Genomic DNA, 24,182 nt, shown 5'->3' with positions numbered 1-24,182 from the left:
TTTATTATAATTACTAAGTATATTTTCGTTCGTTTATGGTAATCAAATAATTGCAATCAAAATATTTAATCACGCACACTGTGACCTTTCTTGCCATGCTTCACCTATGCACCGAATCGTCGTGTCGTGACAGTGTGACAATACACTTAGTTATCACCTACTATAGAAACTACTATGTACGCAACTATTTAAGAAGACCTTGTTGAGTCTGTGATGAGTAATGCCTAATTTACCTATATTTGAATATTAAAAGATTCAATCCCTCAATTGTAATCTCTTATAAGACAATAAATAAAAAGAAAGAAAGAAGAATGTGGAAGAAGCGAAAGAGGTTTGTTTGAATCGAAGCATCTGGCATTCCATTGTTTCTACCTATCCTAATGGGAGACAAACGTGACAGATATGTATGTATGTAAATAAAAAGAATAAAAAAGCCATTTTCTGCGTGAAAGATCTACATCAAATTACAATAATGAACAAAAGGCAAGAAAAAAGGTAGGTATTTTGAAAACCGTGATTGTCACCTATAAGCACAGTTTATAAGTTCTTCCATTTTTATAGCTGAAACCATTACTAGACGAAGTAAGCAAATCTTTATCATTTCTCTACATACTTCTTATTAGTATTCAAGAGCCTTTTATGACCGTCAGTAATAAATAAATCACGTTTTTATATATTTTTTTCTATACATATATATAAAGTAATATTATATTCGTAATAAGAAAAGAAAGATATTTTAAAATTGAAATTTGTTTATTTACAGAGATTATGAAAGTCTAATAGTTAATTCTGAAAAAATTCTTATTTTGGTATACTCAACTCTTATCATTCTTTAATTAAAATTAAACGAGAAATAAAATATTATAAAATTTTGAAGGGTTACTTAAAACTTTTAAGATTATGCGTAGTCTTAAATAAAAGTAATAATTTTAATTCAGTTTAATATTTTTTTATAACTAAACTTTAAAACCAGAATATCTATTATTAAACATGATTCTGTTCAGATTTAAGAACCAGGAAACTTTCTGTCCATCATTAATAAACGTGCATTGCATCATTGTTTAATACTTATTGAAATGTAGGTGTTAGAAACATAATGTTCTAGGACATTTTTTTTATCTTTATTCTGAGTAATAACTCAGAATTAAATGAAGATGTATTACCGATATCTATAAATATTAAATTAATAAGATAATCTATATCCATATTACATATTATAAGCTCCTGTCACCATATTTTCTCATCCCAAAAATAATTGAGAGTAAAAAGACACCCAAATTAAGAATGAAAAATGTACAACAATATAATCTTTGAGTACAATAAAATATAAATAAATAAATAAAAAGTCGATTTTTCATTAGCTCGGTAGCCACCTAGCTAGCGTGGTCATAGTTGGTTACCTACTCTTCTTTTAAAAAGAAACCAGTGCCCGTTAGACTTATATAATTTAACTAGTTGTGGAGAAAACAAACTCTTATAAGATATCCATAGGAGATGGCCATTCTGCATAATTAGCTTCAATTAGCTGAATAAAAACAAATATCACAAATATATATTTAGATGAAGAAGTAAGGATCATTATCGAATTTTTATTATAGGTAGCATTCGACTGTAGCACTTTTTGGTGAACGTGTTTTAAGCAAAAATGGAGTCTACGGCTTATTAACTTTTATTGCAAGTCGTTTCTCTCTCATACTTTGTACTTTATTTCTTTATTTGTTCCTTATGATATCCTAGGAATGAAGAGTGATAACATTTTGTAATTTGTAACTGCAATAGTTTTACTTTTGAAAAATGGTTTATAACGCTATCTTACGAAGACTTACTATAAACCAAATAATACTTCATATAAACCAAATTTTAAAATATTTTTTTATATTTTCTCCATAATTAACTGGATATGTGATACCCTAGATTAATTTTTTTAAAGTGTTCGTATTCATTAAATGTTCTTAATTTCTATCACATAAAAAGACTAAAATAAAAGAGGTAGAATATGTGGCAAAGTATCATTTTGCAATTTTTATTATTATTCCATAACATTTGCTTTTAGACTAGATATTAACGAACTTAATAATCACAGAACTTAATAATACATTATTTGGTTTCAGCCATACACAATTGTCAACGCAACGATTCCTAATTTACAGTGTTAAAGTTTAGTTATGTTAAGCTTGCGGGGATTGTTGTTGAAATTGTTGCTGCTGTTGCTGGGGTTGTTGCTGGGGTTGTTGCTGTTGTTGTTGTTGATTGTCCCCAGTATGCTCGGATGGTTGGTAGCCGTTCTTGTCAGCAACAAATGTAACCTGAATGTGTTGGCCATCAGGCGCCACGTATTTGTAGCTACCCTTCACTGAGAGTCCTTGTTGGTCAGTGTCATTCTTGTACTCACCCTGCTCCTGTCTTGATGTGCCATCACTTGTTTCAAACCTGTGAAATTAATTTTATTTGTAATATTTCATATTATTTGACAGAAATTAATAACTTTGTTATTTGATATGACTTTAATATCATAACATAAATATACATGCTTATTCCTAAACCTAAATTCCTAAGCATATTATGAGTACATAGGTACTAATGATATATATGTTAAGTAAATATACGCAATTTTTTGTGTTACGTGGGGATTGAATTCATAATTACAGAAAGATAAGATAATGTTTTAAACCATTATACCACTAAAGCCGTCTTATTCTTTTTCAAAAAGTTAATTAGTGATAATATTTATCTTTTTGTAGCAATAAAAATGTTTAAACTACTACTTTTTGCACCATAATGGACATTTAAACTAAGCGCCTTATTTTAGTGTGCAGCAAATATAATGTGTATGAAAATAAATAATTAATTAAAATGATGACGATACGCTTTAGGCTAAGCTAAGCATCGGTTTCTAAATTTCTGATATTATATAAAATATAGTCATCGCAAAAATAATAGTCAACAAATGCCTCTGTCTACCTTATTAAAGAATAAAATTGTGATCATATATATTTTTTTAAATAATTGAACTCACTCGAAATTATATCCATTGACATCGACTTCAGAGTCTTGTTTGACAATTTGTACGGGTTGCTGCTGACCAGGTGATGAAGGTTGAGAAGGTGATTGAGGAAGAGCACATACCAACGCAATTGCTGCCAACGTAAACATAGTCTGCAAAAAAACATTTATTAATAGTTTTATACTTGTATTATTATAAAATACTTATACTCAATACCACAATAAAATTGTTAAACACTTGACCGGTTTCGCAGTTTAATGCATTTTCTAAGGTTTATTTATATTTGTATCCTCTGTTCAATCAATTGAATTAATAGCAACAAGCGGGTAGATGAACTCAATAGAAAAAACTACACTGCAACATTTATTTATCTAATTAACTTTATTACCAAATGAAAATATGGTTTCAGGTAGTTTATTAAAATGTAATGTAAAATCTAATGTAGATTATTTGTTTGGTTTGATAAAATATTTTACCATTTTATCTGTTTCACCCAATAATTACCATTTACGGTTTATGTACAACTTGATTTGCTAGAAACTAAATAGATTTAGTTCCAGTAAAAGATAATAATTAAAGAGTAAATCTGAATAATGTTCACAAATAATTTTATGATATATTACTAAAGTTATTTAACTCTGAAAAATAAGATGAATGCATACTTTTAATATTTTGATTCAAAATTAAACATTTTATTAATGCATTAATAAAAAAAAAATATGTTTTATATTACTATTAACTAGTTTCGGATATATTACTTTTTATTATTTGTTGAAAATGTTTTTAACATTAGTGTTTGAAAATAGAATAATTTTGTATACGAAAGGTCTGTTCAGATACCTTAAAATGAAACTTAGATTATTTGTTCTCGGCAACTAAAATAATAGAATACAAACTCGTTAAATATAATTATACATATAGTTTCAAATATAATATTAAAAAATAGTATTAATATTCTAATAAAAAATTACTTACGATTTTCATCATTTTGGTGACTTTACTGAATTACTGTAATGTGTGTATATGTATGGAGAAGTCCTGGACGTCTATACTCTGAAATGGCAACTTCAGCTATAAATATCATTGCAATGTGTTGACAATACGATATTTCGAAGTTTCATTGGGAGGTGAGGTGTTAATCACAATCATGCAAACAGTTTGTATGGTGATCCACGAAAACGTTGTGGGGATTCATCAATTGTGTAAATTGTTTGCCAGACAGTGGGTCGTATGTACGTGCATTACTTAACCTACATATCGCAAAGTATGTAGTTATTTGAGTTTATTTATCGATTCTTTAAAAAAAATATCCAATCATATTTCAATTGTTGTTGGTGTTGTTATTATAAATAATATTTTATTTCGCATTTAATACCTATTCACTATTGAGATTACTACGTAAGTGTACGTTTTATGCTAATATAGACAAATAACAAGCCATATAAATAAGATATTAGCGGCGATTCGTCTAATTTTATTTGAAGTAGCAAAACTTCTTTTTTTTTGTGATTTCTAGGTGAATTACAATATATTTATCAATAATATCGATCCATGTATCCTTAATAAGGAAAGTGAATAAAAAATAAGTGTTTTTATTCGTTTTTTTTTTTGTATGCTAACGTCTCAAACACCTGCTGCATTATGAAATTTGTAATCCACTTAGTCTTTAACAAGGAAAAAGTGTACAGGCACAAGTATTAAGGGTACAAGTTTGAAGTTCAGCAGATGAAGTCACGGACATAGTTAGTAATTAAATAAATATTACAAAAATGTGCACGTAAATAAATCTAGAAACCTACTATTTCAATCCTAAAATCCAACATAAGGTCATAATATAATTTCTCTCACGGTTGTTTAATGTACCTAGTTCTTTGTTGGATCTGTAAACACAGATAACGATCAATTCTCTTATTACATTTGCATTTTTTTACGAAATGTATCGCTGTTTATTTTTAAAGACTTTATATTGTATCCCACACAATGGATACTTGATAAAAACAATTACTTTATTAGCACAACAATTTTGTTAATATGTATTACCTTAAAATTAAAAGCATATTTTATTTCTATTCTCAACATTAACATAATCTTTCTAACGATTTTAATTTTAAAATTGTCAGGACAAACAAATTGTAGACCATAAAAATGTCCTTTTTCATTTTAAATTCTATATGTATGCTAAATTTCATAATATTGATAGAGCCAGAAAGGTTCCAAAAGGTCACAAATATAGTATTAACAAACATACTTGCATGAACATAATATTAGTCAGTATGAAGGTTTAAGAAATAAATTTAATATTAAAGAAGTACTATTTCTCTGAGAAATTAAAATTGTTAAGGAAATTTACCTTTCAGTTTGTGCGAAAATTCTGTTCAGTTTTTTCATTCTTTTTTACTTTTTGGTTAAAAACTATTCATTAACATGTTTATCTTTTGCTTGCTTGTCTCTAATTGACGTGGAGACTATACGAGTTAAGATTTCAATTCAATTCTAGACTCTGATAATAATAAATGATCTTTAAACTTCAAAAACATTTACTACATGAAAAATCATGGATTATATATTAGCTTACATAACAAATATAGGTACTTTATAAAAATATCATCAATCATTATTTTTTAAAGCGCCAGTTAAAGTTCATGCATTTGACCATAAGATCAATACAGTCAAGTTACGTAACGGAAGACACCACAAGCCTACAAATAGCATATGTCACTATATTATTATTATCAATATATGTTGTACAAGGTTATTCTATCGAGTTGCAGGGTTTGCTTAGTATAAATCTCGCAATCACGAACTAGGCGTAGTATAAATGTAGGAAAGAACACTAGCAGCCACTGTTTATGTTTTAGCAGTTCATTTATATAAGTAAGATTTTTAGTTGATAACATATTCAAAATAATTAAATTTGATTATTTTACCGCTTATTCTAATAATTCTACTCCATGTATCGTCGCGTCAAAGGAGTCATAATTGATTCATTTTCTTTCCTACGATATTTTGCTAACTGTTCTCTTATTCAATAGCATGAACATAATTTGTTTTCATTTTCAATATGATTTTTCAGTAAGGTTTATCAAGTACAGTGGACCCCCGGTAATCCGGCAAACATTATGCAGGGCAGTGTCGGACTATCGAATTTGTCGGATTATAGACCACTGCCTAAGACCCCTATAGTCCGGATTTTTTTACGAAAGAGTACCTTGTAATCCGACAAATTACATATCTAATGACGAGAGTCTATACTATATTATACGTACATATGTATGTACTTTGAAGTACAAATCAGACTTAATTTATGTAAGTCGAATTTAGTAAATTAAATAACAATTGAGAGCTTACGTTTTATTATAAAATTAAGCATAAATGCACATACATATCTACCAAAATAATCAAGAATTATTAATCAAAATCATGTAGTGAATACTATATCAAATTATGAAGCTTTGAAATACATATTCATCAATTTTTTTTTGTTTAAGGTTGTTATAACGCGAGATCAGAGCTTTGTCCCTCAGTCTTCTCAAAAGTAAAAGTTCGTTGTAGGATGTACCATTCTCTTCAGCCCATTGTAAACCTAGCTCAAAAGCGTTAACTGCGTCTTGATCTGTGACTTGTGGAGCAGTTGCAATCACGTCGTCGTTATCTTCCTGATCGTTTGTTGTATTATTAGAAACCTCTTTTATAATATCTTTGTCAGACATTTCAAGAAAAACATTTTCTTCTTTATCCATTCCACGGTACCAGACTTCCAAATCTTCCGGACTTATCTGTGTTTCAGTAGAGACTTGTTCTATAACTTCCGAAGTTACACTGATTTGTGGATCGTTGCTAGGAGTGGTGATTATATCTGGCCATAACTTTTTCCAAGACGATTTAATAGTTGATGACGGTAACGCACTCCACGACTGACTAAGAGCAAAAACCAAGTCTTTCATATTAAATTCTTTTAAAGTTTTTTCTATTGGTTGGTCTTTTGATACGGCTCTCAAAAGTAGGTTTTTTTTATAGTCTTGCTTAACAAACTGAATGATGTTCTGGTCCATTGGTTGAATCAGTGCAGTGCAATTTGGCGGAAGAAACATCGCAGTGATGCATTTATCCTCAGTTGTCAGTTCTTCTTCAGACGGATGACCGGGAGCGTTATCAAGAAGCAACAACGCTTTTTGAGGAAAATTATGATCTTTTAACCATTTTCTAACTTCAGGTACGAAGCATTCATCAAACCACTTTTTGAAAAGGTCTTTTGTCATCCATGCACTTTTTTGTCCGTAATAGTGTACAGGTAAATCAATGTTTTTGAATGCCCTTGGTTTATTAGATTTCCCAATGACCACCATCTTAAGCGCGTGTGTACCTGCAGCATTAGCACATGGTAGTATGGTTACACGCTCTTTACTCACTTTTCGTCCAGGTACGTCTTTTTCGTTACAAGAAACGAAAGTTTTGTTAGGCATCACACGCCAAAAAAGCCCTGATTCGTCTGCATTATACACCTGTGACGGGTCAAGATTAAAATCGTTCACCTTTTGCAAAAATCTTAATTTAAAGGGCTCTATGCAGGTGGCATCGTTAGAAAGTTTCTCTCCTGTAATAGTCATTAAACGTATGCCATGACGACTTTTAAAACGTTCTAGCCATCCTTTGCTGGCCATAAAATCATCTTTTTTTGTTATTTCCTTATAAAAAAACTTAGCTTTCATCGCCAACATGGGTCCCGAAATTGGTGCATGCCTGTTTCTTTCCTGAAGAAACCACATGTACAAAGCTTCTTCCACTTCTGGATGTTCAGCTTTCTTGAGTGTCTGTCTCTTGCCTGGCCCGCAGTCAGTAGTTGACACGAACTTCTTAATCTTCTCGTGGTTTTTTTTAATGTCATAAATTGTAGATCGGCCTACGCCGTATTCACTTGCTAAACTACTGAAAGTTTCATTGCGATTTAAGCGATCTAAAATATCACATTTTTCTTTAATTGTCAACGTTTTGTGCTTTCGCTTCTGGGTTTGTGACGACATTACTAGGTACTACATATACTTAATACACAATGAATAAATAGTAAACAATGAACGTACGCTAGGCCGTATCGCTATCACTAGTAGTCAAATTCAAACTAAGTAAAACAATGCATATGCGTCGAGCACAATAGCGGTGGCGCGTACGAGTTGTGACCTGTTCAAACTTGCGTGATCTATATTAGCAAAGATTGTCAAACATAATTCTGTCATGTCGGATTACAGGGGGCGCCGGATTAGACAGGGGCCGGATTATCGGGGGTCCACTGTATAGGTAAATCAATGTAAGATGATGGTATGTTCTGTTGATAATCATCACCAACAGGATATGTCATGCAAACCTTAGCTAAAACTAGTATCACAATCCGTGATGCACTATATTGTTTTTTATTACGTAATGTGGAAAAATAAGCTGGCAGTTCACATAAAAATGGTGATCGAAAGCAATACAAAGTAACTACCTACAAACATGACATCAGAGAATTCTTCTTTGATTTCAAACCAAAACATTATAAAGCACATATTGCCGTTCATGATTTAATTGATGTAGGTGATTTAGGGTCCTAGGAAAGAACCATAAGTTATGTGGCCTTTTTTAATGTAACTTATAATAGCAAACAAGCTTACGGCATACCTGGTGGAAAATAGTAACCGTCACCTATAGACATGAACAGTATTATGTGCATTGTTTCGCCCATGATACCCTCCAAATGGCTTAAAGAAATTCTCAAAAAGAAAATATTATTTAATTTTAACACGATATAAAAATACCAATATACAGATATACTCAAGCAAATAAAACAACAGGAGGATAAAAACAGTCATTAGATATGTGTATTAATTTTTTTACTTCCTAATAATGACTTCCGTGGTGCGTACAGATGTTTTTTACGTAAATTTAATAAGACCTTATTTGAACCTATTTCAATCTTATACCAATGTCTATGTTATAGATTACATTTTATAGTATTCTATAGAATAATAAATAGCGTATTAGTTAAAATAGCTCTAAAACACTTTGGATATGCAATTATATATTTGTATTGCATATTGCTTCGAAAAAGTATGCCCCTGTGATAAAATATATTTTTTACCAAGCTGTAATGACGACTTTAAAAATGTTTCAAGGAGTCAGTTTGTGCTAGACGATGTAGTTATGCACAGAATCTATATTTATAAAATGAGACCTATATTTAACATTGGACGATAGAGAAGTTGTAATGATGATGATGTTTTACAATCAATCGCTATATATTAATAGACTCAAAAGTAAGTATTTTTATACTATATACTTTATACTATATTTCATACTATATTGTACACACTAATAGGACATAAAAAATACTACAGACGTAAACCCGCCTTTGTATATTACAAAGGCGGGCTCAGCTCTACAAGAGTTCTCTTCCAGCGAACCCAAAGTGGAAAGGAGTATCAATGTCAGCGGGTAGAACAGACAATACATATTGACATAACAATTTCAACAATATTCTGCAAATTTGACCTGATGTACGCTAATATTGATGATTGTATTAGCAATGTAGATGCACAGGTTTCCTTTTCAATTACAAATATTACTTTCAAATGAAAGTAATATTTTTAATTAAAAACATGGAAAACTATCACATCACTAAACTGTTCTATTTATTAAAACTTCATTCGGAGTAAGGGTAAAAAACATATTTAGTTGTAAATTTCAGATTTCCTCTAAGTCTATAAATCCCTTTAAATTATTTCCAAATCAAAGAATTTTCTAAAACTACTTGTTAGTAACTATAATTCGGAGAATAATCTATTCTATCATTAGAAAGGTTTTTATAAAATTTTCTAAAAAAAACACGATTGGTTTTGTATAGACGAGGCCAACAAAACAACTATTATAAATACAACTTTATAATTATGTGGTAAACATTATTTATAATATACATATTTAAAAATATGATGCCATTGCATAAGACAGCTTAATGTATACTTCCTTCGGAAACTGATGGGTTCATAGAATTTCCCAATTCATAGATGTTAATTTTTTAAAGTTACTCAATTAACATCACCAGCAGCAGTTTTTTCCATTATTTTATTTCGACATGTCATGGTTTTGTTTTACATTTTATTCTTAGTTCGACTATCCTATATGTTGCATCACAAGCATATATTCTTTTACGCAAGCTTATCATCACTTTATCCCTATCATTCTAATACATTGTATGTTTTCCCATAAGAATCAGAATTTATTTTCAAAAAGAATTTCTGCTCAAATTTCAGCTCTTTATACGGCCTTTGTCTTCATCTATAATATCTCGCTAATAGCGTAAAACCACACATACGGATTGCCATTCCATTTTCATCCATTAAAACAAAAGTCCCTTTCCAGAATCAACTTATACTTCACAAATAACCTATTCTTTTTTCTTGTTTACTAAGTTAACTCTTTTCATATCCATTTATAACCAACGTAGGTAATGTTTCGATTTAGCTACTGTTTTAATAGACTTAGTCATTTCTTAATATTGTTTCATAAAACGTTCAGTATGTTATAATAAAATCCAAATTATATAATACACTTCATAATTATGTTAATATTTAAACCTTTAAAGTACATTTTAAATCATGTTATTACGAATGCAGCAGCAAGGGGCATGGGTCAAGGTGTACTAATACTTTTCGTAGTAATATTGGTATTATAGACACCTACTAAGTGGACATTGAGGAATACATAATGTTTTGAGAGCTTTATACAAACAAAAAATTTTCTACTATATTCAAATAACTGTACAAAGAAATATGTTATGTTGGAAGTACTATTCAATATTGCTTTAATTAGTATTCGCTTTACTTCATACCTTCAGTAGCAGGGCATCTAACATGTAAAAATGTAAATAATAATATAAATTAATATATAAAATAAAAATAACATTCTTAGTATAGGGGTGGTGTAAATAAAATAAAATTTATTATAATTAAAATTACCTTGAAATTAGTAAATACTGCATATAAAACTATTATAATCACATTTTTAAATATTTACGTAATTTCTGTTATTAATTGCTGATGATATTTGAATATAGACGCAACCTTGAAAATGTTCAGATTATAAAGAAAACTAAATGTCCAATTATATAAAGATTATATCTGTAATCACATAATCATAACAAAAACTTGATTACCTACTTTCAAGGACAAGGTAATTGACTGGTAATATCTAATTAATTTATCTTTACATCGCTATGTGATAAATATAATATTCCCATCAATAAACCTATAAAAATATATAAGTTTTCATAAGTTTGTAACCAACGATTAAGGGTTTTGTGTATTAATCTATATTTTTTTTCCATTGTTACGAATTATAATAGATAAATATCATCACTTCCTATTCACTTATTGTTTTCCTTCTCAAATTAATGAATAAGTAAATTTAAATCAAACTACGCTTAGTAGTAGATAAGAAAAGAAAATTTTAAATCCTGAACCCAACAAGGAAGCATTACCAAATTTAATAAACATTAGTAATATAACCGTCATTTCAGTCATTATCATTTCAGCCATAAACCATCCACTACTGAACATAAGCTTCCCTTATAAACCGCAATAACGAACCCTTTCGAGCCACTTGCACCCATTTACTCCCTCCAATACATTTGTGGTCATCACACCATCTAGTCGTTTTACACTTTGTTTATCTCTACAAAGTCGGTTACATGGGGTTGCCGATTCTTCGAGCTATATGACCAGCCCATTGTCACTTCAGCTTGCTTATCCTTCGAGATCGTGTGTCATACTGTATTTTAATTATTCATATCGGATTTACTCACGTTTTAAATTCAGAATAATAAATGAATGTATGAATAAGGGCTCTACTGTGTTCGAAACTAGTCGAGTATTCCTAAATTTAAAACGTGGGAAAAGTCGTCATTATTAGGTTATAATCACTTAAATTATCACCTAATAATTTACTAGAACAAATGAAGAGCTGACCTACGATCTAAAAAAGACTTTTAATATAGCATAGATTTGAATAAAAATTTATACACGGATAGGTAATATTTTAACATATAGGACACTGTATATACTAAATTACATGGACAAAACTGCGGTAAATAATTAGTAAAAATAAAATAATAAAAATTTTATGTATTTTTTGTTATTGTCTATCAGTATACCAAAGTCGCAGGAAAAGACTAGTCCATAAATATTATATCTCATTAAAATCATAAATGTAAAAGTTTGTAAAAATACTTAGATAATTGTAATAAATTTGACTTGTATTTGGTATAATATTATCTGGTTTATATTATTGTCCTAAATTAAAATTAGATACTGAGTACATTATCTGTTTTGATCGCTGATATAGAATGCCTATTTTGAAAGAAGAAAGATACTAATCTTGTTATGGAAATTATATAACTAAACAATTTTGAACCTAAGATATTTAAGATTATCATTATATACATTGTTTAAGTACCTTTACAAATTTATCAAATTTAAATTTCCATTGAGTCCATATTCATTAAATGTCATTTAACAATTGACAAAGTAACTATTTTTTTCTTTTTTTTTTATTGTTAAGGAAACAAACGAACAGACGATCCACATGATAGAAAGCAGCTACTGTCGCCCATACACACCTGCGATACGAGAAGAGTTGTTTATGCTTTGCCGGCTTTTTATATATTTGTAAGCACGTTTCTTTAAATGCCCTATATTATATAGTAAAGGGAAAACTAAAGAATATTTAAATATTGACGTGAGACAATTCAATTGGTGTGGATCAGTAAATTGTGTAATCCCAAATAAATATTGTCCACTAATATCTATCCACCATTTATGTGGTAGGTATATACATTTTTCAGCACGACACTTTTGTCTAAAATACTTCTTACAGTTACCACTAGTTACTGTTAGATATTTCATTTGCAGTAAATTTTGCTTTTAAAAACTTTTTTGTACAAGGAGCAGAACCAGGCCTTAATCTCTGTTTAAAATTATGCAGCTGATTTAACATTATATTAAATTCAAATTATTTATTAATTCAATTTTTATGTATGTCTGACAACTAAAATTCGAATATTTGTATCTATTCATAATCGGGACTAAATTATAAATGTTAATGATTGAAGATCTATTTAAGATAATGCGTGTTTTTAATTATTATAATTTACAACAGTTATAAAAAAGTAATAAAATATTAAAATGGCGTCGTCGTAATGAATGACGAAAAAGTTACATAATATACGCATCCTAATATTATTTTAGTTAGCTGTATCTATTTTTACCCGCTTAGTTTCAAATAGTTGACAAAGCTTTTGCAAATGTATGTCATCACGATGACAATGATATGAAGCTTTCAAATGAGTCCATTGTGTTTTCACTCACGTACTATTTCCTAACTCGTCTCATGAATTAAATGTTTAAATTCTGAGTGTAATAAACACTTAAATGTAACTTTACCATTTTTCATATATTTACTAAACTACAATTTTATACATATTTATTCGTACTTTAAAAAGTAAGCCTATATAAAAATTATGACTGACTCTCTGTTGATCTGTTTTTAGGAGATATTAGAAAATTCCGAATATGTAATTCTTTAGTTTGAAATTTTTCTTTCATTTTCTGTTATAATTATTTATAATAAAAGTGGTAATAATTAACAATTTCATCTTTTTTTTTTTATACAACTTAGAATGGCAAACAAACTGACGGCCCACCTGATGGAAAGTGGTAACCGTCGCCTATAGACATGAGCAGTACCATGGACATAACAGAGTATACTGTTTCGCCCATGATATCCCTCATGCATTGCCATTCCTGAGGACTCAGGTGTTATTCCTCCGTACCCAGTAAATTCACGCCATATCTCACCCTTCAAACCGAAACACAGCCATGCAAACACAACTGCTTTGCGGTTAAAACACGAATGGGACAGAGGTATCCAAGCAATCGACTTTTGTACAAAGTCTCCCCCTGATGTTCATCATAAATAAACTATTACTGTAGTCCATGAATAACTATAATAACAAACGTATTAGTATACGTTTTGCCGTAGAATATTTTGTATCAATTTTGGAGAAAAAAAAAATCACCGTAAATATTCTCTACAAAACTCACATATGAAGCTAAAATTAATAATAGATAAATAATTACAAAGAGAATTATGGCCCTGGTATTCACCAGGTTTACTAATAATTGTTTACTAATATTATTAATTAAGACAATTTGTTTTTTCTACATTTTATACTTTTGAGTGTCTTATTTATTTAATAGTTTTATGGTCAATAAATATATAATTGTAGGATGATAAAAAATAAGTTATAGCAGTAGTAGGTACATGAAACGATCTACCAAAATATTAATTCAAAATTTTGTCAATATTTTTCAGTTTGACACTCAAAGAAACCAAAAAAGAATACGTTCATAAGAATAATACATACTACATAAGAAAATAATAAATCTATAAAGGATATGAACAAATTGTGATGAATAAAATTTACGTCGCTATTAATATAAAACATTAGAACTTTTCTGCTATATAGAACTATATATAGCATAACAATAAATGACATTGTGGTAATCTAATGACTTCAACCCCTGTCACATGTGTAGGTATAGCTTCATTTATTAGTGTTTAGTTCAATTTAGACTCTAAAGCGGGTTAACAACAGGCAGGCAGCCGATCGTAAAACTATAAGCCAATTTTTTTTGTAATATAGATAAAAAAACATATTACGCCGATCCCAAATAATAATTGGGATAAGAATAGGAAGATGATGATGACTCATATTAAAAGTTACTATTTAAAAAAAATATACTACGGAATCCTATTTCAATCGACATGAAGATTAAGTCAAGAATTAACGAGATTCTTCAAAAATTTTCATAAATAGCATCTTATAAATTTTCCACGCACATTATCTTATCAAACCTCATGAATATTAATTAATATATTTTTTGTCATTATACAGTTAAAGTACCATATTGTTTACATACCTTTAACTTAACTAGCCCTTCGGGGACAAAGTTACAAACATATATTATTATAATTCTTATCACTTATGTCATAGTTTGACCATCGTTTACATAAAATTTTGATTAGTGACCGTGTCGATGTTTACAAAAAAATTCTTGAGGTCCGAAGCAGAGAGCGGTGCTCACGGCACAGCGTCCCATCCTCACATGATGTCAGCTTGCAAGTGCACCAGCACGGGATTATATAAAATGAACGACCTACACTAGTTACTCATTCGTTAGTTTGTGCTCAACACGAATACTAAGCAACATGCTCAAATACGTGAGTTGCATTTTTTTTTTTGTTTATTAATCATTACAATAAGTATCGAAGGCCGTATTTTGTGGCTAAATGCTAAATTTTTAATCCCCATTTATAACCCGTTGCAAAAGTGTCGTGTCTTGTGATGTATTAACTTCAGATGAACGACAGTGGATTGTGGTGTCCAATAAAAGTTATTTGTAGTTATGTATACTCTTTATTTTAGTTAATCAAATTGCTAATTACCTGTTTAATTACATTCTTTAATTTTTCCCTCCCGAGTGACTAACTAGTCCATTTCTTTATCAAAATGTGTTTTTTTTTTATATCTCGTGTATTGTTTTGTGTATTTCTCATAATTAATATTCCGATTAGGATTTTTTTTGATGCCATGAGGATAACAATGAAGCAATCAAATATATGTCCCGACTGATGATAAACAAGCACCACAAGCTAAGGATACTTGTATCAATAATTTTAACAATCGTATATTGTCAACCCTTGTGACATTATTATTATTTAAAATTGGAATGCATACTATTATCATGTTCTAAATTGGAATACACCTGTAAATTTATATGTACTTTAATATCGATAATTTCAGGTAACGGTCTTATGCGTAGTCGTGGCGCTATGCGCGGGCGCACCACAACAAAACCCCCAAGATGTACAGATCCTGCGTTTTGATAGCAATGTTGAACCCGATGGCTATAGTTTTGCGTAAGTTTTCTATCATGACAGAATTATTAAATATAGAAAGATCAGTAATTAATATGCAGCGGATACCTTTAAAATTTATATCTTAGAATAATAATATTTTATAATATCTCTGTAATTTAGTACTATCAATTCAAAAATAATTAAGAAATTTTAATTGGGTACTGTTAATTTGCGTAATATAATAATCAGAGATTTTATGCTTTTCTACTATATTTATGATAGTAGAATATCTAAAATAAATTCTAAAGTAATTAACACATAGTATAAATATAATAATAGTTTCATAGCTAACCATGGACGTAGATTAATGTACTAACGATGTAACTTACGCAGTTCAAATAATATATTTTATTATATATTAATTGTAACATCAGAAAGATTGAAATGTTCTATTTTGTATTTTAGGCACATAAAAAACGCGACTTTATTCTTATAAATTATTACATTTATTTATAAAATTATTTATATTTAAAATAACAATTTACTTTATTGTTGAAATCAACTCCATTATGGAATGTTAAGGAAAAGGAAATATATAAACTTATAACTGTAATTCCACAAAAACACTAAACAATGCATTCGCACCAAATCAAATTGATAAGTGTATCTGAGAAAATAATAAGATATATAAGTACATAGATATTTCTATAGAGTTTATTTCATTTGACAACAATGGTTTTCCAAAGTATTGTTCTATGGTATATAATTCATGATCATCTAAAGATTCGAATAAACTCAACTCCGCAGTATTCAAAGTTTATATGAAAAATCAAGCATTGTCTTTTCTAACAATACATATTTATATCAATCCTAATTATACATTCACATAGCATTGTATTCTTAAATATTAATTAAAATAACAGTCGCACAAGTTCTATTCAGAATTATTAGAGATGCCAATCTTAATGCATTGGCTTTACTAACATTAGTTTATAACTTCAACAGATACGAAACCAGTGATGGTACATCTCGCCAGGAGGAGGGCAAACTTGATAACCCGCAATCTGAGAATGCAGCCTTGACGGTCACTGGGCAGTACGCTTATGTCGCCCCTGATGGCAAGCACTACACCGTCACCTTCACAGCTGGTCCCAACGGTTTCCAACCCAAAACATCCCTCGGACAGAAGAAGTAAAGCCATAAACCAACTTTGATCATTGTACATAAAATCTAAGATCAAAGTTTTAGGGACAACCTTTCAACATACCTTACAATATCCAGTGAACACTCGATCTCAGTTACTTCGAGCACACAGAAGGGTTTCTGCTAAATTCTTGTGCCATAAAAATGCCTTTTCTATTTTTTTAATTTTGTAAAATCTTTTGTGATTTATATAAATAAATGATTATTACTCGATTTTATGACTATTTTTGTCGGTTATAATGACCTACGAATTATGGATATGATCGTGAACCATCATGGACTGAATAAAAAAAATAATCATAACCTACGTTTTAGGTACATATATTTTTAATATAAAAGTCAAGGGAGATAAATATCCCAAATTGTGAGACAAATTGTGACAAATATAGTAATAATAATAATATAACTAAAAATATCAAGGCATCCAGTCTGTTGTAGATTTGTGGTAAAATTCAATATATTTACATAGAGTCCATTTTTCCTTTTAAGTACGACAGTAGTAAATCATCTGTGATGTTGATATATCATATTTTTTTATTTACATAATTATGTATACTTTATTATGCAAACTCATATTATATAAAAATATAACAGAGATGAGCAAATATATAAAGGCGAGCTTAACTTTAAAAGAGCTTTCTTCCATTGTTCTTTATTTTAATATTCCAAAGTAATATTTGTATATTTATGAGGTAAAAACACTTGAAAAAATAAATCCTTTATTTAAATTATTGGTGCAATAAAGGGTTAAATAAATCAAATTTTCCTTTCTAGAAACGAATATTTCCATTTTATTTCCTTCTGGATATACAATATATAGATATTAAATGAACTACATACATGAGCTAAAACAAAATAAGTCGCATTTGTTTAATAAAATAGTTTATTTATCCAATGTATTAGTCATTTGTCTAAACTAATAATAATATTTGAAAAAAAAGTAACTGAAATACCAAACTTTAATAAGATTCAGTTGAACTCTAACCTCGAGAGAACGCAATTAAATTTTATACCCAAATATCATCACGATAATTAACAAAAACTTTCGCAATTGATTTGATGAAACACAATTTTGTAAACAAGGAATATGTTTTTGTGGCCAATAATGTGATTGTAGCCTTTACTTATCTAATATTAATAGTACTTCCTCATTCGGTGGACCTGCTTTACTCAATTCTTTACAGCAGTCGTCTACAGTATACAGTACAATCAGTTGTCATAAGTACATTAAAAATGATTCGTATTCAAAATTAGGTTTAACGTGTAATTATTGGTAAATTACGCTCTATATTAAATATTGGAAACATGTATTAACACACTCAGTATCTACTCATCACAATTTTATAAGAAACAATGAAATCTCTTAAGTCATTTTTAAATTAAATTGTTTTTTTCTTTTTTTTTTGCGCTATTGCTATATATACATTGTTCTGCGTTTCAGTATTACTAAAATTATTTATTTTTATGGAGTTACTAAAATTTTGTTACTTAAAACGCAAAATAGAAACGCATGTTACGGTAAAGAAAATTCCTTCGCATGACTCTAAAAATTAATAATTATCATAAATTTTAGGAACATTATTTCAGACTTTAGACTGGTGCTTTAGAATTTTATATATTAATATATGTTTTATTCATAAACCACATATTATTTTTATTCAAATATATGCGAATTATAAATGTAAATCAGGTATTCATGTAATACAAGTAACCGTTCAGATTACTGACAATCTAGAACTCTTTAGTGAGTATATTATACAATCTAATTTTTAGCGAAACTAGGATCAAAATTGCTTCAATGACATTTCGAAGAAGTATCTCCCAACCTTTTAAAATTTTCTACAAGACTGAGTACGAAAGAAGATAATTCACGTTTGTATAGTAGATTGATTGGAATGTACCAAGTTCCATGCCTTTGGTGCACAAAAAATTGTTTGCCTATGTGGTATTGATCAGCTTACAACTAGCTTACTATATACGAATAAATATTTTTGGTAAAATTTACAAATTCAGTTTCGATGTAGAAAAAAATGTATTGGAAGAGTTCCATAGATTTTAAGTTTTATGCTGTAATATTCATAAAAAGAGAATAGGATTCTTTAAAAAAAAACTTTCAATATTCTCAGTATTGAAACCTATTGAACATTTATTTAGAAAGAAAAATTAAATTATTAGATTTCCTCAAAAACAATTAAGCATAAATATTGTTCTTAATTACAAGATTTACTTTTATGGAGATCTCTCTTCTATGTTTTTCTGTATAATTTTATATATATAAGGCGAAAAAATTTTATGCTGGAACGCAGACTTCTAACTAGCACAATTACGAGGAAAAATACTCTGTTTCAATCATTTGACTACAGAACGCTAAAAGCACTAAGATGATCGCTTGTCATTCCTGTTTACCATTTGTTTTTGATTATGAAATAGAAAAAAAAACAAAAGATGTGCTGGTTTTTTGTGATTAGTTTTAAATTACCGTGTATATTTATTTACGCAACAAAAATACAATTACAGGTCATTAATTACATGCCGTGTTCAGATAAAATGAAGCGTAAAATTTTGTAAGGTCAAATATAATTTTATATCGTCATATGAATATTTATTAATACTTTTAAGTATTCACAAATTTTAAATTCCTGCAATACCATCTGCAAAATTGATTAACTAAGTTAGTATTATTGTTCAATGATGCAATTAAACATGTAAATGACGTTGCATTTGGTGTACACATACGCCCACTCTGAGCCATTAAATATCATTTACACACTTCAGTGCAATATGTTAGATCTTAGTTCCATACCTCGAATGTTCGGTAGGCATTGTACAGCTATAAGTAAGTACGTTTCGTAAACCTAGCTAAATGCCAAAGCACGCATGTCGCGTCTGCTTCTCTCGTCGATACACAGTAAACCACTTCATATTATATGTTTTTATGATAATCTTATAACCTTCAATATAACACTTTATTATTATTTATAATTAATCATCATTTTCAACAACTGTCATGGGGCGTGTCGAAAATATCTGGTTGCTAAACACATAATGCGCACTACATACAGCAAATTGTTTACTCAATAATGACATTAAAAGTTTATAAAGAAAAATAGTAACCTATATTCTGGCTTGGAATATTTAAACAGTAATTACAGTCTTGTCATTATCTAGATGTAATCATATACAAGACAATATGCGTATATATTCGAGGATAGATTCTATTTTATAAATTACGCAATAGCTCAAGTATTGTCGCCGGCTTTGTTGGGACGAGTATGTTTGAGAACCTTCGTTATGTCAGATTTATTTAAAATGATTACAAAATAGCTGTGACGAAACAAGTAACCTTTAGTACATTACCAGTTAGTTCAATTCACATGTAACAAAATATAGACATCTAGCTTTGCTTTACCTAACTAGTAGCAATTGTACTAAAACGGATGAATATTTAGTACACATTTAATATTGGAAAAATATTGTCATGACAACCCTTAATCGTCCCATTATTGAGTACGGACATCTCTCCCAATAAGAATAATATTGCCCTTTACGCTGTGGTACAGTCTAAGGAAAGGTATACTACATCTATATTCATGCGAGACATGTCGCAGGCATTGAACCACTACTATTAATATGAAGTGACAATGACCCGTCTGCCAGGCGTGGCAACTACTGGCAAAACTCCCCTTATAGGGAAGGCTTATTGTTCAGCAGTAGACAATTAACAGCTGAAATGATGATAATGAAGTGGCAATACGTATGTATACTGTATCATTACCTTGTTGGCTAGGCGACTTTAGTATGAAGTTTTATTAAAAGTTTCCTTTCTTCTACACTGGTTTATTCTCCTTATTCGCCTCCATAGCGATAATTTCAAATTTATGAAATTTAATAACTGAGTTTTTATATGAAACAGACACAAATATAAATTTCAAAAATTTCCTGTAGATTACGTCCTTCCTCTTATACTCTTAAAATAATACCTATCATAAAAAGCATTAAAATTAAAAAAAAAATTACTAACTCTCATTCTATGCAATAGATTTTGTTACTTACCTACCTAAAAACAGGATCAGGATAAAAGAAAACCACGGTAAATATACTCCAAATAAAAAATTTTTGTTTCGCCGTGTGATCCCGGCGTAGAATAGGCAACCCCTTCCTTTGCCGTGGGTATCGTAAGATCGACTAAGGGAGAACGAGGGATGTGCATCAGCGTCTATCTTAAAATGTCTCTAAAAGCCTAATTGCAGTTGCCAACCCGGCTGCCAGGCATGGCAACTATTGGCAAAACTGCCATTACGGAGAAGGCTTATGTTGTATTAAAATAATAATAATAGACAGTTTTTGTAATGACTATTCTTCTATACAAATCGTAGAGTAACTGTAAAAATACAAATTCTCACGGTTTTTAAAATTGCTGTAACAATTTTTGTCAATATAATCTTATATTTGCGAGGTACAAAATAGTTATATGAGATTTTTCTGTAGGTACTTAGTATAATTAAATATTAACAATTTTTTTGCGAACTACAAACACTTTCGTACCTATTATAAGAAGTGGCTTTCAATACTACCAACGAATATTCTCATACATCTTAACGACGATTTAATACTGACTTAATACTTTAGCATTAGATAGAAGACAAGAATGAATTCCTTGGAGTAAGGAATAAGTCTTGAATAAGGAATAAGACACTTTTCAAGCGACTTCAAAAAGAAGGCGGTTCTTCATTCGGTTGTATTTTTTTTATGTTTGTTTCCTCATAACTCGATCAATTATAAACCGATTTGAAAAATTCTAATTTATTTGAAGCAGACGGAATTTGACCGCGCACTTGCTACGCTATGTCGAAGCCAGTTTATCTTTTGCTTCACCATACGCCCGTCCGAATTCAACAAACAATACCCAAAATATATTTATATATGTACATATGATGTTGTTTTAATTAGAGACCATTTTTATTATATTATCTGTATCTCGATTTTGTACAATGACAATGTTAAATGTATTTCTCCATACTGTAGGTGGGTATAATATTAACAAATGTATTCTTAAAGAGAGTTGACGTCAAGTAGGCGATCAGTCGTAAAATTAAAATAAAAAAAAAAAAACATATTATGCCAATTCCAAAAACGTATATAATTGGAATAAGGGTAGGAAGATGAAGATGACAAACATGTTAAATAAAAACATAAGAAATAATTTGTTATTATTATTTAATTAATACCTAGATGCAGTAGTCACTTCACATTATTAAGGTGACCAGTTGTACTTCAGCTAACAGAACTTCAGGTTCAAGCCCTTTTACCTACTCAGCCTTTTCCACCACAGGGGCTTTAGGTAAATGATCTCCCTCTACATGAAAGCCGCCATTGACATCCGTTTTGTATTTGGTGGTATAAGTCTTGCCATCGTCTCCAATGAATGAATATTCTCCCTCATAGACAAGGACATGATCTTTGCCATCAACAGTGGGTACGAGACGACCACGCTCGGAAACTACGATACCCTCAGCCGTAATGTAACGTAGAGCGTATTGCCCAAAGTCATCATGGACTTCTTCGTGTTGTAAAGCGGGTAGGGAGCGACGGGCTGCATCCTCGACCGATGTTGGGGCGCTCAGCGCCGCCACAGCACAGAAGCATAATAATACAACCTGAAACATTTCGATTATATAAATTGTATGTCGACCTAAGTCGTGATAGGAAATCGAGAGGGGTCATGACATCCTGCTGTGATAAGCATAATGTAAGTTGTCAATGATGCATATCGATTACCATTAACATATCGTGACTTTTTGTTTACATTTATACCCTTATAGGTAATTTATTTATATTGAATAAGAATTATCAAGAAAATTGTAGTAGGTATTGCAATTATATCTACATAAAATTAAATCATATCTATTACTAATTACATATTAAAAATAAAAAATTCTACTTACTATTTTCATGGTGATTATATGAATTCAACCTACGTTATCAATCGATAGCAAACAGCGCAGTTATTGTGACGAAAATCGAAAAAAGTCAGTTTTTTTATATCAACGCTAATAGTTAAAACAATTTATTTCTTGCGATTCAAGATATCAGCTTAACACGTAAATCTAGTTATTACTGATTATTGATTTAATTAACTATGACTTTTTAATTGTATCTGACCATAAACATAACCATAGTCAATGATTTCAGATCGAGTAATTAAACTACCCATTACTATTAGTGTTAATACTTCAAATCTTGCATATGTCAATCCACTGTCTTGGGATAATAGAACAAATAGATACCTAGTATTCTGTTCTAATGTCTGTATTTTATAGTATGTAACTAACTGACGAGGAGTTAAGATACAAAGGGTAATATAAAAAATATTTCAACGATAGATGTTTAAACATTGTTTTCACATTTCGATTACGTTCTTTGAGCAGTATAGTTCAGCTTTAAAATTACCTAATGTAAGTGTTTTTGTTCGTTACACTTTGGTTACTCTATTATATCTAGATTTAAGTGATTCAGCATCTGCAATCCTTTGTAACAAACCCTATAACAGAACCTAATCTACTAATACTTTCAACATAAATTCATTTAAATTGGTATAAATCATTCAACACTTAATCATCGTCTACAAATCCTCTTATCCAAATATTTGAACTTTGCATTTAAAATAGTTACAGGTACGATTCAGCCTCGTTTTAGCCTAATATTTTAGATTCCTCCTAAAATTTTAGGTTCAGCAAAATTTCATGTATTTTCAAATGTTTGCAGATTAGAACGAATCAATTGTCTAATAAATGTACACACTGTTCTTTTAAACAAAATATATATTAAAAAAATGAAAAGATAGAGCGGTACTAAACAAATTTGAAACTCATTAGTATTGTTACAATTTCTTAATTAATTTGTTATCTTTTTCATTTTAATCATTTAATATAACTATTTTGTGTACAATAAATAATATACTTGTACTAAACGCCTATCGCAAGTATTAGAGAAATTCCTTAGTAACATTGCAGATGAAAATTATCAGGAG

At 29.7% G+C, this 24,182-nt stretch overlaps 3 protein-coding genes across 3 annotated transcripts; 1 reads left to right on the top strand and 2 right to left on the bottom strand.

Moving 5' to 3' along the window:
• Nucleotides 1-1,995: 1,995 nt before the first annotated feature.
• Nucleotides 1,996-4,063, bottom strand: LOC113511766 (endocuticle structural protein SgAbd-6-like). The gene is made up of 3 exons (XM_026895482.3): nt 3,980-4,063; nt 3,017-3,156; nt 1,996-2,430 (listed from the first exon to the last, which is right to left on the bottom strand). Exons 1-3 carry the CDS (start codon nt 3,989-3,991, stop codon nt 2,169-2,171), a joined length of 414 nt encoding a protein of 137 aa, XP_026751283.2. The 5' UTR covers nt 3,992-4,063; the 3' UTR covers nt 1,996-2,168.
• Nucleotides 4,064-15,153: 11,090 nt separating this feature from the next.
• On the top strand, nt 15,154-17,365 carry LOC113511708 (endocuticle structural glycoprotein ABD-5-like). The gene is made up of 3 exons (XM_026895408.3): nt 15,154-15,310; nt 15,894-16,009; nt 16,955-17,365. The coding sequence occupies exons 1-3, from the start codon at nt 15,299-15,301 to the stop codon at nt 17,142-17,144; spliced, it is 318 nt and encodes a 105-aa protein (XP_026751209.1). The 5' UTR covers nt 15,154-15,298; the 3' UTR covers nt 17,145-17,365.
• Nucleotides 17,366-22,371: 5,006 nt separating this feature from the next.
• LOC116413614 (endocuticle structural glycoprotein ABD-5-like) lies at nt 22,372-23,273 on the bottom strand. The gene is made up of 2 exons (XM_031913730.2): nt 23,098-23,273; nt 22,372-22,809 (listed from the first exon to the last, which is right to left on the bottom strand). The coding sequence occupies exons 1-2, from the start codon at nt 23,104-23,106 to the stop codon at nt 22,462-22,464; spliced, it is 357 nt and encodes a 118-aa protein (XP_031769590.1). The 5' UTR covers nt 23,107-23,273; the 3' UTR covers nt 22,372-22,461.
• Between the last annotated feature and the right edge of the window lie 909 nt (nt 23,274-24,182).

This window comes from Galleria mellonella, unplaced genomic scaffold (assembly GCF_026898425.1).
Source record: "Galleria mellonella isolate WM207_F2 unplaced genomic scaffold, CSIRO_AGI_GalMel_v1 utg117, whole genome shotgun sequence".
Lineage (NCBI taxonomy): Eukaryota > Metazoa > Arthropoda > Insecta > Lepidoptera > Pyralidae > Galleria > Galleria mellonella.
Note: the sequence above shows the minus strand (reverse complement) of the source record. Positions and strands in the feature narration are given on the sequence as shown.